Consider the following 19817-nt stretch of genomic DNA (forward strand, 5'->3'; position numbering starts at 1 on the left):
ACCAAAAAAAAAAATTGGTAAGAACCCTAGCCCCGTTATATATTTTAGCAAAAAATTAAATAGACATACTATTGAAGTCATCATGGGTTCCACAGAGTTAAATGCTAAGTCTTGGTCATTGGATGGTCCTGCCCATTGTCTTGGTCGATGTCGATGGTAAGCCCTTCATATTCCCATTGACTTGGGCATGCTTGTCTTTGATCCAAAGACTCCACACATACTTCTTGGAGTAGTCTTTTCTGCCTTTTTTCATTTTTGTCCTCCTAGCTAGCCTAATATAAGCGTGCAAGATTACTCTGCCCGTCTATTTTGGTCCCCATTTATTTACTATTTTTTGTCCCACATATACCAGGTAATCGCTGTGACTAAACCAGTCATGCATCATTTTCAAAATGTATCTGTGGGCAGCGTGCCCTTTGGAATTTCCGGATTCCAAAATGCAAAGGGCCCAGATCGAGGGAGCGCGAGCGGGGAAGCAAGCGCTCGCAAAATACAGAGTCGCCACTCGGGTTTGAAGGTTCGACACCCAAGGAACCCTATTTCGAAGCACTTGTCGCGCTGTTTGATTTGAAAAAGTTTAAGGAACCAGTCCGTCATAACCATATCTGGGTTCGGGAGCCAGGTTACGAAAGGGGAAGGGTTTTATGGCATCTTTCTCGCCCAATCCGGAGATCGATCTCTACTTAGGCATTTGCGAAAATATTTGTTTGCGATTCTGTTTGATTAATCAATGATTTAGCCATTTAGGGCGGGGGAACAGTTTAAGGGGATTAAAACTGTAACAGTTTGCAAGATGTGATAGATAGCATGGATGAGCAGTTAGTATAGGATGAGAACAGACTGCTGTGGGAGTTTAAACAAACTGGGAAGCCCCTATTTTGGAATGACGTGCGCAGGAAGAAACCAGACTGAACAAGTCACTGCATGCTGCTTGCTCTTACGTGCACACAATTCCAAGACAAGCGTGCGCCAGTAAGCTCAAACCCACAGCTCTTATTCTCAAACCCTCTCTGGAAGGACCAGTGCACACCCAGGACAAACCACGCAGTTATAAGCAGCATAATATACAGTTTAAAGGTTGTAAAGCCTTACAAATTAATAAAACACCCCATAAACAGTGTGGGGACAAAATAATGACCTAAAACTAAGCTACCCGTGCAAGGCCACTCACTGGTCAGAGGCATACTATCGCGCGACAGAGCCAGTCTAGCGCGCGAGGATGCGCCCTGGCGCTCTGTCGCGCGACAGAGTGAGTCTGGCGCGCGATGGTGCGCCCTGGCGCGGACCAGTGTTTGGTTTACACATTTCTGGGTTCTGGGACAAGTCCAGAATGATCCCAGGGGTACTCCAAAACAGAAGACATGCAAATTGAACTACGGCTAGCAGTTTCTAACAAAGAAAAGCAATAAACTAGTTTTTAACATGCTTAACAGTGATCTATATACAAAATAAAGCATGAAACAGTAGGAAACCAATCCCCACGCGGTCCATCGCATGCAGCACCGGAGTGTCGTGCGAGAGAGTGGGACCATCGCACGCTGGTTCCTACCATGACGGTTTTTGAAACCTTGCCAGCTTTAGGACCAGAACTGGTATTGATTACCAGCCTTGGCCCTACCAGCCCCCCTCAGGGATCAGAACAGAGAGCAGAACAAAGGTGTTATACCTTTGGTTTTTGAGTTTGAATGGTGTTTGAGCCTTGATGCTTGAGGTTGAATGTGGTGAGAGAGCTTGGAAAATAAGTGTATGACGATGACTTGAGTGATGGAGTATCAAGTGTTGTAAAGATTGTATGCCCTTTTGAACTTGAACTCCGTAACTTCCTCCTTCTTTCTTTTTTTTTTTTGAACCCTTGATTGTTAACCTTTTGAAAGAGAAACAAATGGGGATATTTATAGGGAGAGGGAGGTGAATCTGATTGGAAACAGAGGAGTTCAGCCAGTCCACGAGGCCTGGCTGAAGTTGCATTGGTGGCCAACTGTCCTCCTTCAGAAAGATTGGTGGTAGGTTGGACCGTCGCGCGACGGAGTCAGTTTGTCGCGCGATGGTGCGCCCTGGCGCGGACCAGCAGGGTTTTTGGTTTTTGAAGTGGCTTAAGCTAGGTTAGGTTCAAGGGTTTTGCAAACTCTCAAAGCTCAAACACACTATCATTCCCAAGGTGTTCTTGATCCATTTCATCATTGGGGAATCAAAAACCGTAAGTAAACTAATCTGGAAGCCCAGATTGGAGTGTCTACAGTATCTAGTCTTTGGGACCAATTAATTATAAAGCAGAAATACATTTTGTAAGTGCATATCTATTTTATAATTAACCTCTTAATTTAGTTATTCTTTGGATTTGTAAATGAAAAGTATCTAACATGTGAATCTAACTTTTGGCCCTAGCAAACAAAATTCCTTGCTCCACCCCTAGGTGCAATGAATGTAATCTAATAGGCGACTCATCCTCAATGTCGTTATTAGTGTGAAGAAAAATGAAATTATGTATTATTGATCATGTGTAGCTCATTTGCGAGCTTTAGATAACAAAAAGGTTAATAACTATTGCCCACTAAAGAACCCTTTTTGCACGAGAGCAATTAGCTATAAACTCATATCAAAACATTAGTTTTATTTAGGATTACAGCAAAGCATTTCCTTGTTTTCAAAATGACTTTTTAATAAAAATATTTTACCTATACTTATAAGAAATCAATTTCGTCATAGAATATAAGCAAAATCAATAATTCTAATTCTAACACAGAACCTACTATCACTTCTATCCGCACAAGCGTTATCAATTTAACCTCAAATGGTACTATATAGAGAAACGTTATCATTACGGCCCACACTATGACAGTAACCAAAATGACAAAGGTTTACAAACGTATACATATCTGTGGGCAAGACAATATTGGCTGGAAATGTATAAGCGAACGACATGATCATCAGTGGCGGGCAAGGATTTTGACCCGGAAGGACCAGCTTAATAGACATGTATTTTTGGAAAATTTATATTCCTCCTAGTTTCACCCAAGTCTCATTTTCGTCCTCCAAGTATATCATGTGGTCGCCGATATCAAGTGATCTTCGATTTTGGTGACAATGCTATGATTGGTAATAAGTGAAATCCTAACGATTCAGATCAAGTAATATAAAAAATTACTCGACAGTTATGTTTTACAATTTATACCTTTGATTTACTTGATAGTATGTTTTTCATATCAATGCTACCCGTTCGGCCGTTCCCAATATATGTTTTTCATATCAATGAAAGTATCTCTAAAGTTTGACCAAAAAAAAAAAATGGTAAGAACCCTATCCCCGTTATATATTTTAGCAAAAAATTAAATAGACATACCATTGAAGTCATCATGGTTCCACAGAGTTAAATGCTAAGTCTTGGTCATTGGATGGTCCTGCCCATTGTCTTGGTCGATGTTGATGGTAAGCCCTTCATATTCCCATTGACTTGGACATGCTTGTCTTTGATCCAAAGACTCCACACATACTTCTTGGAGTAGTCTTTTCTGCCTTTTTTCATTTTTGTCCTCCTAGCTAGCCTAATATAAGTGTACAAGATCACTCTGCCCGTCTATTTTGGTCCCCATTTATTTACTATTTTTTGTCCCACATATACCAGGTAATTGCTATGACTAAACCAGTCATGCATCGTTTTCAAAATGTATCTAGTCTTTGGGACCAATTAATTATAAAGCAGAAATACATTTTGTAAGTGCATATCTATTTTATAATTAACCTCTTAATTTAGTTATTCTTTGGACTGGTAAATGAAAAGTATCTAACATGTGAATCTAACTTTTGGCCCCAGCAAACAAAATTCCTTGCTCCACCCCTAGGTGCAATGAATCTAATCTAATAGGCGACTCGTCCTCAATGTCGTTATTAGTGTGAAGAAAAATGAAATTATGTATTATTGATCATGTGTAGCTCATTTGCGGGCTTTAGATAACAAAAAGGTTAATAACTATTGCCCACTAAAGAACCCTTTTTGCACGAGTGCAATTAGCTATAAACTCATATCAAAACATTCCTTCACTTCATAATGATACCCTCACCTCCCCCCGTAAACTTCGACTTCGACATCACTTCCTCCTCTCCCTTCCTAACCCCACCTTGCAAGGAAAAATCTTCATCCCCAGAATTCCCAACCTCCCCATTAATTCCTTTGCTTCATAATGATACCCCCCGTAAACTTCGACTTCGACAGCACTTTCACCACCCCCTTCCTAACCCCACCTTGCAAGGAATAATTTTGTACAGTTCAAATTTTGGGTTACTCCGTAATTGATTTATGGTAGTCAATTTGTGGGTGGGTTTGGGTCTTCTGATTTTGGACAGTGAACTGTGGAGAGAGAGGGAAAAAAATAGTACTGCAATTGAATTGAATAGAATTTTATAAGGATAAAGATGATAATAGAAAGGATTGGTGTGGAGTTAAGAAAGATTTGAGTAGGTAAAATAAAAAAAATGGACTGTTGGGTAGCTAAAATACATTTTCCTTGGTGTACATGCTCTAACAAAGTAGGAGCAGTACTAAGTAAAAACCATGTGCCTGATGATTCAATGGACACGGGGGCTCTGCTATCCATGGGAGGCGGCAGACCCTACTCATCCCTCAAAACGTTTGCTCTCTTTCTTTTGCGATCTTATGTGGCAGACATGTGATTATGAGAGTTTTAGAGACAAAATTTAATTATGTCTCTTTAGAATAATATGATCATAATAATAAAATCTTCGCACCGGTTCAACCGATTCAAAATTGGAGCACTTAATTTTAACCATATTTTTTAATATATAAAAAGTCTGAAAAAATTAAGTGCTACTCCCTCCGTCCCTTTTTAAGTGTCTTGCTTCGTAACTCCAACTTATTAAAAAGACATCATCATTACACCTTTCACATCAACTTTTTCCTCCACTTTTCCTACTTACCCATCATCATTACACTTTTACTCACTAACTTTTCAAAATAAAATCTACTTTTAGGGACAAAATAGACAATACACCAACTTTTACCCCCCTAACTTTACAAAATGGACACTTATTAAGGGACAGCCCAAAATGGAATACTAGACACAAAAAAAGGGACAGAGGGAGTATAATTTTCAATCCATTTGAACGAGTGCAAAGATCTTATTGTTCTAATCATATTATTTTAAAGGGTCATAATTAAATTTTGTCCCTAGGGCTCTCATAATCACGTATCGCTCCACAGGGTCCTAAATAAAGAGCATATACTTAATTATGAGAGACCTAGAGATAAAAATTAATTATGACTTTTTAGAATAATATGACCAGAATAATAAGATCTTTGCATTGGTTAAAATGGATTGAAAATTTGAGCACTTAATTTTTTAAGATTGTTTACATATTAAAAAATTAAGTACTCTAATTTTGAATCTGTTTGAACCGATACGAAGATCTTATTATTTTGATCATATTATTCTAAAGAGAGATAATTAAATTTTATTTCTAGAACTCTTATAATCAAGTTTCTGCTCCATAGGATTGCAAATAAGGATGACAATGACTTTTTTCCCTCCCAAAATGCTGCCGTTCAGGGGCTACTACCTCCCATGGACAGCAGAGCCCCCGTGTCCTGATTCAATAGTGTGTTGAATTGGGAAAAATTTTCAGTATCGGGTGAGTACCACATGATGTCCACTCGGCACATTTAAGCCGTCCATTCCATTTTTGGATCACTCGAATTTGAAGAGAGAAAAAAGAAAAAAAGTGTTTGAATGAGAGAGGAGAGAGAATTTTAATCCGAGCCGTCTAAAAATGTATTGAACGGTTCGAATGTACCGAGCGGCTACCTAAAAAGTCTTCAACTATAGTTTTTGAAAATCTAAAAAATTACTACTCCCTTTCAGTTTTCATCACCAAGTGGCCACCCTCCCCCACCACCTCCAAATGTTGCACCCCACTCCTCCCTCACTGCTATAAATACACCCCTCTCTCCAATTCGAAAAACACAACCCACAAACACCACCACCACTGCATTCAGAGAGAAGAAGAGAGAGAAAGCTTGGAACTCCAACAATGGTGGTCTAGAGAGAGAAAACAAGTGGGTTTCGGTTCCGCACTCATCCGAACACAAATTCGAGACACACCAACTCTAGCACGACCCCGAGCACCTCCAAACCAATCCCCAATCACCCGAAGTCAGCCCGAGTGTTCTGTTGCTCCGCCATCTTCTTCGATTTTTCCGAAACCGTTTTTTGCCTTCTCGGACGGATTCGAGGTAGAATAATCTCTTCACTACTTTCTCCTACGTATATTAGGTGATTGCATAATGATTTTTAGGGGTATTTCCGGTAGTAAAAATTTTGTAGATTTTTATTTGTGGTTGAGAAGTTGTTAGGTATTTTTTGTAGTGAATAAGTTGTTAAGAAATGTTAAGTTGTTTCCGGTAGTGAATAAGTTGTTGATGGATTTGTGAGTAGCGTTATTGTAGCAAAAAAAGTTGTTGATATTACAAAAGTTTACACCAAGAATAAATTTTACAATGGACAAATTAACAAGCTGAGTCGCAGAAATCTCGCTCTCTTTAACGAGATTCAAGCCCTCTACGGTAATAAACCGGTACAGAAGAAAATCTCTGACTTGTCCCCTCCAGTATATAAATAACCCGATAATTATCATATGGTTCGGACATACTCTGCACAAGTAGGAGAACCCAAAGCTTCACAAATAAAACACTCTTATACTTTGCCCAAGATTCTAACATTCATATTAAAACTCAAAAACTAGTTTTATTTAGAGAACAAAGATGGAAGAAAAGAGTACGAGAGATAGACCAAGTGTTGAAAGGAGTTCTCTCTCTCTCTTTGGCTAGGATACTATGGCTCCGTTCCAGAAACCTTCTTAAAAAATAAGCAGCTTATTTCACATTTTCAAACTAAAAAATAAAGTAAATAAAAAATAATTTTTTAATTTTTTTTGCATCGTATAAAAGTTCTCATCGAGATCTTCCAAACAAGATCCATATTGTATATCTTTAGATTTCAATAAGTCCATAATTTTTAAGCTTGAAATTACCTTCTTAAAAAATAATGACTTTTTTTTTTTTGTTCCGGAACGGGACCTACTTACTTACACAACCACTCAACCATGCCTTATATAGGCAAGAAAGAATCCACATCATATCATTTCATTAATAACTAAATCCTATAGAATATCTTTTCATTAATAACTAAATCTCTTACTAAATCCACTTAGATATGGATAGATTTGATCATGATATGATTTAGATTCACTAGACATGGATAAACATGAAAGATATGGATAGATATGAAAGATATGTTCCCGATTCTTTCTAGATTTGCTAGATTTTTCTAGATTTATTAGAGATTCTCCTTTATCCTTCTAGATTTGCCTGAATATCCAAACAACTGCTAAGATAAGAGTCTCTCACGCAAATATACACATAACTTGTAAAGTCTAGCACCAGAAAATATACATAAATTTAATATTAAAATAATAAATTTCCAACATTCTTCCACCTATTTTAATATTAAATGAGACTCCTGGGCAAAGAGGGATATTATGCATCATGAAGGTGTGCTCTCCATCAAACCTTCACTTAGTGAAAAGAGTAATCTCTACTCCAGAGTCAGTAGTAGTCTCCGACTTGAACTATGACTGCTTTTGGGAAAATAAAAAATACTGCCCACACATAATAGTCCAGGTATTGACAACTTTTTTGTTAGTGGAAACGAAATGGTAAAATGCTGAAATTTTTTTGCTAGTGAAAACGAGATAATGAAATGCATTAAATTTTTATTGTGTTACAAAAATGATACTCACACAACAACCCAAACACAACAACTCATATAATCTCTCACATACATGTAGGCCACACTACTATGCGTGAGCCCCACATATATGTGAGAAATTGTATGAGTTGTTGTGTTTAAATTGTTGTGTAAATAACATTGTTGTGTTAATGTTGTGGAGTGATGGAAATCGAAAATGACGGCGAACCGCTTCCAGCCGAGGTGTGGCGCGGCTTTGACAGTGAAGAACCGAAATGGGCTTTAAAAACATTTGTTAAAATAACACTTTAGTCCTCCTAATTACCTAGTGTAATGATTCGGCCCCATGACTGATTTTCTTTTATTACAACTTCATTATTATATTAAAAATTAGAAAGATAATAATGTTTTATCATCACACACTGCTGCCTAGTGTATATTGATGTTAGCATAATGTTCATAATAAGAAAATGTTAACTCTAATCTATATAAGTTATTAGAACATTTTAAAAGTAATTTTATAATACAACAAATATGAAGAAGAATAAAAACAGTATTTTAGAGTATCAAAGACTCAAATACCTTTAATAAAATTATTGGCTAGATTTTTTATAACTATATATAGTGATAATACATACCTTTTTTTGTAAATATAGATCATGATAATTTTTATAGAAAACAAATGTTTGACATAAAAAATAGTAACGTGAGTAATATCGAAAATGTTAACAAAGGATTTGTACCCTATAGTAAAGACATGTAGATTAATAAGTTAAGAAAATTATTAATTTACTTGTTTAAGAAAATTACGGTGGATATAATAAACGTAAGGGCGTCGGCCCAATCATAATACACTACGTGTTTTACATACTCGCACATTATTAATTGATATACTTGTTATCTCATTGAAATGTATTATGTTATGAGTTGAGTTTTATTGATGAATTATGATGAACATGCTAGATTCGACTTAGGCTCATGGGATGGTTTCGAGTAGTGAACACATAGACATGGATAAGTAAAGGATAAAATGGTAAAATTGATTTACGATGTTGGGTGCCCGTAAAAGACCCTAGTACTTTAAAATACCTTTAGATGAGTTAGAGAACGGTAAAAGACTCCAAGTACAGTATTTTGGAAAACCGTAAAGGATGCCTAAATATGGTACAATACCCAATGTGTGAATTATAGAGTTGAAAGACGGTAAAAGGGATCTCGGTATTAAGATGATGCGACCTCTAATGCTTGAAATGTCATGGTGAGCTATTCTCCTATAATGGTTGTGGACGAATCCGTATTGATCAATACATAATTTAGTTGTATTCGCTTCGAACCTCGTTGCAGGACAAATAAGAGAAGAGTTATTCCATGGGACGGTCAAAATTTTAGTGGATGTTAGAGGAAGGGTGTCTTGTGGAGAAGAATCCAGATTCACTTGAGTTAACGAATAGTAAAAAAAGAATGATGTGTAATTCTTTTGCAGTACTTTTATATTGATGACTGTTTAACTATAAAGTAAGGGGTTAGTAGGGTTGAGATTATCTACCGAGTGTCGTCACTCACGTTACTACGTTACCATGGCATTTCACACCAGGTATAGAAGATAGAGCTGAAGGATCATATCAACTTGAAGACAACTTGACCTCCAGAAGAATCAATCGTATCAGTAGTAGCTCTATTTAATTTCTCTCAGTTAATTTCAAAGTATTGTAATTAAATTAAGCTTCTGTTGTTATTTAAAGAAAATGTCCTTTATTTAAGAAATTATTTTGGAAAATCTTTTAATAACTACGTATCTGAAAATCAGGATGTTATACACAGGCAATCTTAATTCTTTTCTCTAATTATTACTTTGTCTACTACTTTGGTCAATTATTACCGCATTTTTACTACCTTCTCTGGGCTTGCAAAAATGGCTAGCATTTCTGTGAAAAAACAAACACGTTTGTCCAAATAGTATTATGTCCGAAAACATCGCCCAAAGGCCAAGCTGCAAGCACAAACAAGCCCCCCAAAAAACAAAGAAGCTACAAAAAAATGCCGAAAGCCGAAAAATAACCTGGAAAAATTCTTTCCCAAATAGTGTTACTCCTATTTATGGCTTATAGATTTTAGGTTTTTTAAAATAAAAAAAAACTTTTTCGGAATTTCAATTTTCGAATGCATCAAATAGAAGAACCTATACAAAAATGGTGTATTTCTAAAGTGTGAGCTTATGAATGCAAAGATATAACAAAGCATCTGTGTAGTTACTAAGAAAACACTTGTTAGAAAATGTGGAAGCTAAAGATTGCTGAAGGCAAGGGACCATATTTGTTTAGCACCAACAACTATGTTGGTAGACAAATTTGGGAATTCGACCCTGATGCAGGGACGCCGGAAGAGCGTGAAGCCGTTGAACAAGCTCGACAGGAGTACAAGGACAACTCTAAAAAAGACCGAACCCGAGCCCCACCTTGTGCTGATCTTCTAATGCGGATGCAGGTAACTACAAACTCTAACTTGTATATGATTTTTTTTTGTCAATATAAGTTGTGTTTGTTTGTCCCCGTAAAAAAGAGACAGCAAAAAACCGCTTTTTGGCCTGATCAACCATAAAAAGTAGTGCAATTTTGTTTACAGCTGAAAAAGGAAAACAAGAATATCGATTTGAGTATTGCACCAGTGAGATTGGGGGAGACAGAAGAAGTGAAGTATGAAGCCGTGACAACTGCTTTGAGGAAAGCTATTCGATTAAATCGTGCAATCCAGTCAAGTGATGGCCACTGGCCAGCTGAAAATGCCGGTCCCATGTTTTTCACACCACCCTTAGTAAGCACACACCCCCCCCCCCCATCTCTCTCACCACGCGCGCGCGCATTCACACACACACACACACACACATATATGTATATATACATGTAAGTACATCAACAATTGTAGCGGACTGCATAGTGGTAGCAAGCATATAAAATACAACAGTTGTACATTGACTAAGGAGCAAAAGTGGTAGTGGACTGCATGGTGGTAGCGGTGTAGTAGTAGCGGGAGTATCAAATGATACGTAGTTAATCGGATGTAGGTGGTCGTAATTTTTTAAAATTATTTTTTGGTGCCGGAGCATCTAAAGCGGTTGTTTAGCGGGCAAAAGATTAGATACAAAGCAATACGTAGTGGGCACCGGGCGATATGGGTGGGCATTTAGGGTAGCACAGGTATAGCGGTACCGGAGGTCCGAAAAATCGCTACGTAGTGATGGGTTTTAACTTTTATGTTATGTGTGCCTTTGTCCAATGGGAAGTGAAATCATGTGGCCATTTGGCAATTTACATCCACTCTCCATTCTTCTTTTGGTATTCTTGCGCATTTTTCTTGAATTTTTGTTAGATTTACTTTACAATTTGGGTTATTCATTCGTCTCGACGAAAGTAGTTTAAAAGGTAAAAAAATTATGAATTACTGAGGACGAAAAAAATATCAAACAGTTGGTATTTTTGTTTTTAGTGTCATTTTATATAAAAATAAATAAATTCAACTACGGTCTATATTTTTATACTTTTCTGATTTCTCTCGTCGAGATAAATGATTAATTCCAAAAATTAAGACAAAAGGTAAAAAATACTGAAAAAAATTCGGATAAAAAATTTAGGGAGAACTAGTCTTTACTCCCCATTATTGATTGATACCATTTCCAGTCAAAAAACACCACCTCACCCCCCAAGCGTAAGCATGTGAAATAATTGCGGGAGGGGCTGTAGGGGTGCGTGCAAGCTGGCCCTGGATACCCTGCATTGGTAACGAAATATCCTTAGTTGAGTATTCTAATCAGATAGTTTTTTCTCCTTTGATTTCAAGCCATCTGAGTGTTCCTATTGAACCAATTACGAGTGTTACAATTTTTTTTGCAGATAATCATCCTATACATTAGTGGAGCAATCAATACAATTCTAACAGCAGAACACAAAAAGGAGTTGATTCGCTATATTTATCTTCATCAGGTAAGTTCTAGTCCAATTCCCACGAATCTTTGGCATAGAAAATCCAAACTAGTCCAATGTGTATCTAAGCTATTGGCGCAATGTTTGCTATGTAGAACGATGATGGGGGATGGGGATTCTATATAGAAGGCCACAGCACCATGATCGGGTCGGCACTTAGCTATGTTGCCTTGCGATTGCTAGGAGAAGGGCCCTATGATGGAGAAAATGGGGCAATGACCAAAGGCCGGGAGTGGATTCTTGATAATGGTGGTGCAACTGGAATTCCTTCTTGGGGAAAGGTCTATCTTTCGGTATGATGCAACTTTCTTTCAAACTTCAAGGAAAATTTGTGGAAATAAAATTGATGGATTGTTTTGAATCTCTCCTTTTCAGGTGCTAGGTGTGTATGAATGGGCAGGCAGCAATCCTTTGCCTCCAGAGTTCTGGCTTTTTCCTTCATTTTTCCCTTATCATCCAGGTAGCGAAAAGTTGGTTTACTTACTTTTTGTTGAGAGAATCAAATTCATGAGAGTTACGATTTTCTATAGTGTGTCTTTGTACTATTATGTAGCCTGGTCTGATCAACATCTATTTCTTTAATTAGGGAAAATGTGGTGCTATTGTCGCACGGCTTACATGCCCATGTCGTATTTGTATGGGAAGAAATACCATGGGCCGATCACTGATCTAGTCAAGGCATTGAGACAAGAAATTCACACCAAGCCATATGAGGAAATCTGCTGGAACAAAGCGCGACATAACTGTTGTAAGGTTGGTAAAATCTATTGTTGATCCTTTCTGTCTTACGATTCATGTATAAGTTAGGAAATTACAATTCCGATATGTTTATCGCTAATGCAGGAGGATTTCTACTACCCTCATTCCATTGTACAAGACTTACTTTGGGATGGTCTTCATTACTTGACCGAGCCAATTATAACCCGTTGGCCCTTCAACAAGATTAGAGAGAGAGCCATGCAAAAAGCGATTAAGTACATGCGTTATGGAGCAGAGAGCAGCAGATACATTACCATAGGATGTGTAGAAAAGGTAATTAAGTCGCCTAAACTAGAGAACTTGATTGTAAATCCTGTTGAAGTTGTTTCTGTTGCAGAGTTTGCACATGATGTGTTGCTGGGCAGAGGACCCAAATGGTGATGAGTTCAAGTACCATCTAGCTAGAGTTCCGGATTACTTGTGGCTGGCCGAAGATGGAATGAAAATGCAGGTTAGTTTTTTTTATGACATTCTCAATTTTGGTTTCATCATTCTTCATTTAGAGATTGTCGCTTATAATGTTAGCTCGATGTTCCATTCAGGCTCAATTGTCAATTAATTTGGTTGTTTCATTGCAGAGTTTTGGTAGTCAGCTATGGGATTGTACTTTTGCAACTCAGGCAATTATTGCCAGCAATATGGTTGACGAATACGGTGACTCACTAAAGAAAGCACATTTTTTCATCAAAGAATCACAGGTTTCTTTCCAATCCAATGATATGCATGTCTATGTACATACACAAACACAATTACATAAGTATGGTTAAGTTTAGTGAAATTTCATTTAGCTGTTTATACTGTTAAATTGAAGGTCAAAGAAAATCCAGCTGGAGATTTCAAGAGTATGTATCGGCACTTTACTAAAGGATCGTGGACTTTCTCTGATCAAGACCATGGTTGGGGGGTTTCGGATTGCACAGCAGAATCGCTTAAGGTAATGTACATATGTATTCTTCAGCACGTATTTGGAGCAATTAAGAAATTCATCGTTCGCCGTAACCAAATTTTTTTCTTTTGCATGCAGTGTCTATTTTTACTTTCTCAAATGCCTTCTGAAATTGTTGGAAAAAAAGCTGATGTCGAGCGATTGCACGATGCTGTGAATGGGTTGCTTTACTTACAGGTACTACATAGATCATATTATTCATTGCGATTGCACGATGCTGTGAATGGGTTGCTTTATCTAACTTCTCTCTCCACTTAGAGCCCTGAAAGTGGTGGGTTTGCAGTATGGGAGCCCCCAGTTCCACAACCATATTTACAGGTAATTTTTTGGTTCTACAAAGAGTTATTGTTACACAAGCCTCCTTTTACGCTCGTTCTTACTAAAGAAGTTCTAAAACAAGCCATGTCTTTTCTTTCTTTGTTCACTTTTAAATTGTGACACACAGATGAAACAATGCGATGGTTTGTCAAATCCTTTTTACAACTTTTTAAACTTCTCAGGATTTGAATCCTTCGGAAATATTTGCTGACATTGTGGTCGAGAAAGAGTAAGAACTTAAACCTTTATTATCTTCGTCATATAATTTATAAACAATGGCTGGTCCATATAACTGACAATATGATCCTTCTTAGGCATATTGACTGCACTGCTTCGATAATCCAAGCTCTTGTGGCATTCAACCGCTTGCACGCAGGCCATAGAGAGAAAGAAATAGAAACCTCAGTGGCGAAAGCAATTCGTTTTCTAGAAGAGAAACAATGGCCTGATGGTTCTTGGTGAGTTTTAACTGCTTTCTTTTGGACTCATTTGTGCAAATAGAGGTACTTTGGGAACAAATAGGAAAACAACTCAAATTTGTACAACCCCATTGGCAGGTACGGATACTGGGGAATTTGTTTCATCTACGGCACATTTTTTGTTCTTAGGGGGTTGGCTTCGGTAGGAAAGACATACAACAACAGTGAAGCAGTCCGTAGAGCTGTTGGATTTTTTCTTTCAACACAAAACGAAGAAGGGGGTTGGGGTGAAAGCCTTGAATCATGCCCATCTATGGTAACTCCAACACCTAGGTTAATTATGGATCTGATGATATCCTTGGACTAAAAAGTTGAAATAAAAGATCTGCGTATTTGTTTTTCCCCCTTGCATGGTGACCAATGATATGGTGCACGATTCTTGATAAAATTTTCTTGCTCATGTTTAGCGTTTATGTAATACAGAAGTATCAACCATTGGAAGGGAATCGAACGAATCTGGTACAAACATCATGGGCTATGCTGGCACTTCTTTGCGGCGGACAAGTTAGTGATCTTAACATCCAAAGTGTTAAATTGCTTACTTATTCACATTTCATAAGAAAATAAGTTATAGAATGGAGTACTGCAAGTATTTAATTTGCGTCTTCTTTATTAATGTCATCATATATATATTTCCAGGCTCAAAGAGATGCGACACCGCTACATAAAGCAGCAAGGATTTTAATAAACGCGCAAATGGTCGATGGTGATTTCCCTCAGCAGGTAATTTGCATGCCAAGATAGTTTGTGAAACAGTACCAAATTAGGTTTGTGTTGTACACAAATTCTTATCTCATCTTCTATTTTCTTTGTTTGTTTTTGTTCACCATAAAACGTATAGGAAATTACAGGTTGTGTCATGAAGAACTGCATGTTACATTATGGACAATACAGGAACATATTCCCAATGTGGGCGCTCGGAGAATATCGGAAATGTGTTTGGCCATCTTCCGAGAAAGTATAAACTCAAGCTCGAAGACCGAGGTACCACGAATGAAATTAAAGCACAGTTCATCTTTTATGTAACAACAAGCCATCAAAAGAGAGAATTATTATTATTTCCTCTTTTATGTTGACAAGAAGATACTATTGATGAACAAGAATAAAACAAAAATAATTAATAAAACAGAATAATTACTACTACCTAAAAGATAGCGGTAAGTACTCCGAGTATTGTCCTTAGGGATTACGAAGGCTAAGTTGCGATTTCTTCAATTGATTTCTAAATTAATTCGGAAAGAGATTTGATTGTTTGATTTCTAAAATTATGAAAACTAAATTATCGTAAAGCAATTAAAAAGTAGAGAGAGTTTATGAGAGAAAAGATCAAGGGTTTCGAATCCACTCGACCCGTTGTAACAATATTTATGTGATGACAAAGGTTAATTACTCAAATCAATCCGAATATCGTTAGGATTCGCGGGTCCACACAATATCGCCTAAATATACTTATGAATCACCGAATAGCATAGGATATCGCCGCCTAGCACGAACCATCTTACTAGTACGACCTGTCTCTATGGCACGGATCGTCTAATAGCACGACGTGTCTTAGGGAGCATAACTCATTTTACTCAGTTATTACAAAAAATTAAAAACCGTGGTATGAACGTGCATAAAAATCTAGAAAATCATTGATAGAGAAAATTAATACTGCAAATAAATCCTCAAGTCATACAACAATTCGAATAATAAAAACACTAAATCAAAACAAAAATATCGTTACTCAGAATTGGAGCTTCATCTACACCCTAAAAAAGGAATTTATCCGGCCATCAGAAAGTTGGTCTTCGCAGCCTCTGATTCCTTCTGTTCCCAGCCGTAGTGCCCGGTCTCTCCTCTGCTATGCGTGGCTCTCCTTTTATATAGTCATGTTATTGTAGCCGACTTAAGAAAAACCCGCGGTCTCATACGTGTAAAGCTGTGGGCCATGCCCATTGCCGTGAATGACATGGGCCTCCTTTCACTTGGTCCAACTATCAGACAAAATAGAAAGTTTTTGGGCCCACTAAAAACATGAATCACTTGTATTGTTTTACTGTCACAATACCACGCGCAGAATAGGAGCATTTTTAAGGCCTATTAAAATGTTAGAACCTCACAACACCTACAGTACACAAATTAAGCGTTAAGCTTCGACTAACAATATAAATAGACTTAATAACGATAAATTAAGGGGCGCGTATGTAAACATTTATGCGCCTATCACAACACGAAATTGGAGATTTATAAGTCAAGTGTACAATTTTATGAGTGGTCTGTGGTTCGTGCCCTTCCTCTCGACAAGTTTTTTCTGCTTCCAGTTCACCTGAAAAAAGTCACCAAAAAACAAAATACTATGTGCTTCTAGAGCTAATTTACCGAAATCGGCATCATAAGGAAAAAAAATTGAGAGCTGAGTGAATGTTTAATATGTTAGAAAATCTATATTTACCTTTTGTGATGAATCAATAAATTTAAAATACATTAAAATCAGAACTCAAAAATTTTCTGCTGTCCTCCTATCCTCCTATCTCCTCATCTCGGGCGCTTCCTCCGTCCCCCTTCCTTTCTTCTCTCTTCTCTCCCCCTCTTTTTTTTTTTCTTCTCTTCCCCTTTTCCTAGCCTCTCTGCTGCTTTCTTCTCTCCGTCGTCCTCTTTGTCATCCTCTCTGTTTTGTCGCCCACCGGTTACCACTCTTGGTGTAACTAGTTGGCTTAACGGCAAGGTGCGGTCTGGGCTTTGCTTTTTTAGGTTTTTTGGGCTTTGCCCCTTAGGTGTTTTTGGATTTTGTCGCAACAGGTGTTTTTTTGTTTTTTTTTCATCAAACCTTTGGTTGGATTCCCCTCCCCTCTCCCCCTAACTTGATGTATCATTTGTCAAGTTTTCCTTAATAAAATTGTTGTCGATAAAAAAAAAAACCTGAAAATCGATGGAATTAAAATAATGATGAAGGCAAGTGTTGCACTATGTACTTAAAGACAAATTCATCCCTGCTATGGTGTTTATTGTTACATGGACATCTACGTCCATAGAAGTAGCACTACATTAGATGGGTGTGTCACCAAACTTGTGTGTTCTAGTACTCTCTCAGATAATAAATCTCCGACTCAGCAAAAGTATTGGAAAATCAACCTTTTTGAATTGATTAAGGCTTTGTTTGTTTGGACGTAAAATATTTTCCGATAAAATGTTGGATGAAAATGACTTATTCTTAAATATTCTGTAAGTTATTTTTTGAAATGAACCCGCTGCCTTCTACTACAATTTTCACTGCTCAGTTTCCTTGATCGTCCGTCCGGATCCACGTTCAATTCCAATATTCTCAGATCTCTCCACTGTTTAAGCCCTCCACTATTTTGTCGATTTCTGAAAATATTTTTCAAGTGCCAACCAAACACCGAAAAATAAAAGTTTGAAGTTTGTTTTTTGAAAAAATATTTTACATGTAAAACATTGTACATCGAAACAAATGGAGCCTAAGATTGAATGAGACATGATATTTATAGACCAACCCATTATTATTCCGTATAGTCACCAAAGAGGAAGGGACACATTTGTTCATAAAGGAAGCGCCCGTTTACGGTCAACATGTGTCTGAAAGAAGCACCAAAAATACTTCTAGTCAACAAGCTCAAGAGACAGAACAAAACAAAACTAGCTTTTCAAAAACCAACGAAAAAACGCAACCAAAGTGGTAATCAAGGCGAGTGTTGCACTCTGTACTTAATAAGACAGATTCATCCCCGCTATGGTGCTTACGGTTTACATGGACGTCTATCTCTCAAGAAATAACACTATATTCGATGGGTCTGTCACCAAACTTGTGTTTTTACTCTCTCAAATGATAAATCTCCAACTCAATGAAAATATTAGAAAATCGGGAAAATTTTAAAAAAACCCCCTGAACTTTCTGACAACTCGCAAAAAAACACCTGAACTTTCATTATTAACAAAAAAACACCTAAACTTAGCATTCCGTTAACAATTTGACCCCTGCTGTCCAATTCCGTTAGTTTGTAACGAATGGAGCTCACGGAAGGCGTTAACTTTTTTTTTTTTTACTTTTTACATTAAAAAATTACTTTTCACTCTTTCTTTTTTTATTGGTAAATAAATATGCAATAAAGTTCTTTTTTTCTTATTATTTATCGAAAATTACTTTAACCCTATTTTTTATTTTCAAATTTTACCTTTCCCCCCTCTCTCTCTCCCCCTTTTTTTTATTATAAGAATCAACTCCACACCACCAATTAACCCCACAACCAACCGCCTAAGCCTTAGCCACAATTTCAAAAATTCAAAAGTTACAAATAGGGAAAGTAGTAAAAAAAAGAAAAGGTTACAAAGAGGAGGTTAAAAGAACTTTTGAATTTTTGAAATTGTGGCTAAGACTTAGGCGGTTGGTTTTGGGGTTAATTGGTGGTGTGGAGTCGATTCTAATAAGAAAAAAAGGGGGAGAGAGAGAGGGGGGAAAGGTAAAATTTGAAAATAAAAAATAGGGTTAAAGTAATTTTCGATAAATAATAAGAAAAAAAGAACTTTATTGCATATTTATTTACCAATAGAAAAAGAAAGAGTTAAAAGTAATTTTTGAATGTAAAAAGTAAAAAAAAAAAAAGTTAACGCCTTCCGTTAGCTCCATCCGTTACAAACTAACGGAATTGGACGGCAGGGGTCAAATTGTTAACGGAATGCTAAGTTTAGGTGTTTTTTTGTTAATAGTAAAAGTTCTGCTGTTTTTTTGCGAGTTGTCAGAAAGTTCAGGGGTTTTTTTTGAAATTTCCCTAGAAAATCAACCTTTTTGAATTGACTAAGATTGAATGAGGGACATAATATTTATAGACCAACCAGTAACTATTCTGAGAATGAGGGACACAATATTTATAGATCAACTGGTGATTATATTGTATAGTCACCAAGGAGGAAGGGACACATTTGTTCATAAAGGAAGCATCCATCTACGGTGAACATATGCCACCGAAAATACACAACTCATAAATAGCGTCGATGCACATTCACACCCGAAATAAAATATTTTCCAACATAATAACCATGATGAGTCCATGACTATGATACGCTGCTGCACTTTGCCAATTTAACAATAGCACTAATTTGTAAAATTGCAAGTGCGTCCCTCATGAAGTTCTCACTGCTGACAAATGGGAAATTTTTCTGAAAGAAGCACAAAAAATGCTTCTAGTCAACAAGCTCTTCAAAAAACAGAACAAACTAAACTTCCTTTTCAAAAACCAACGAAAAAACGAAACCTATATTCTTTCACCTATTCTTTTTTTTCAACAGATAATAGATGATACTATAACTCCCATCAAAGAGTATATCAAGATGAAAACTCGTCCTTAGACAAAGGACCAAGTAACCACGATTGCGGGAATTCATTCCACAGACTATATAACTTAAACCAACTAAACCTTTTCCTGCAGAAATAAGAAACAACCCAATTGGGAGAAACCCAGTCGGGAGAAAAACTCACGGCAAAAAACCGGAGAGAAAACCTCCACAAAATGGAGAAGAATAAGCAAATAATTGCAAACCAACAAGAAAATGGAAAAAAAACCTCGCCATCATCATCCACCAACAT

The 19817-nt window shown here is 37.0% G+C and overlaps 1 protein-coding gene across 6 annotated transcripts in view; it reads left to right on the plus strand.

The window, feature by feature from the left end:
• Positions 1 to 19817, plus strand: part of LOC131321034 (dammarenediol II synthase-like) — a 46380-nt gene that overhangs the window by 20251 nt on the left and 6312 nt on the right. For 2 of the 6 annotated variants that reach the window (XM_058352041.1, XM_058352042.1), the window contains exons 1-19: positions 5970 to 6244; positions 9352 to 10241; positions 10380 to 10568; positions 11645 to 11734; positions 11830 to 12027; positions 12110 to 12194; positions 12321 to 12487; positions 12578 to 12766; positions 12831 to 12944; positions 13072 to 13191; positions 13305 to 13427; positions 13518 to 13616; positions 13698 to 13757; positions 13940 to 13986; positions 14072 to 14215; positions 14315 to 14492; positions 14660 to 14740; positions 14876 to 14959; positions 15078 to 15220. In XM_058352041.1, coding sequence (XP_058208024.1) covers positions 10032 to 10241; positions 10380 to 10568; positions 11645 to 11734; positions 11830 to 12027; positions 12110 to 12194; positions 12321 to 12487; positions 12578 to 12766; positions 12831 to 12944; positions 13072 to 13191; positions 13305 to 13427; positions 13518 to 13616; positions 13698 to 13757; positions 13940 to 13986; positions 14072 to 14215; positions 14315 to 14492; positions 14660 to 14740; positions 14876 to 14959; positions 15078 to 15200 — 2301 coding nt within the window. In that variant the 5' untranslated portion in view covers positions 5970 to 6244; positions 9352 to 10031 and the 3' untranslated portion in view covers positions 15201 to 15220. Of the gene's footprint in view, positions 1 to 5969; positions 6245 to 9351; positions 10242 to 10379; positions 10569 to 11644; positions 11735 to 11829; positions 12028 to 12109; positions 12195 to 12320; positions 12488 to 12577; positions 12767 to 12830; positions 12945 to 13071; positions 13192 to 13304; positions 13428 to 13517; positions 13617 to 13697; positions 13758 to 13939; positions 13987 to 14071; positions 14216 to 14314; positions 14510 to 14659; positions 14741 to 14875; positions 14960 to 15077; positions 15380 to 19817 lie in introns of those variants that run through there. The other 4 variants (XM_058352040.1, XM_058352044.1, XM_058352045.1 and 1 more) reach the window with 4 other exon arrangements.

Source organism: Rhododendron vialii, chromosome 3a (assembly GCF_030253575.1).
Source record: "Rhododendron vialii isolate Sample 1 chromosome 3a, ASM3025357v1".
NCBI lineage: Eukaryota > Viridiplantae > Streptophyta > Magnoliopsida > Ericales > Ericaceae > Rhododendron > Rhododendron vialii.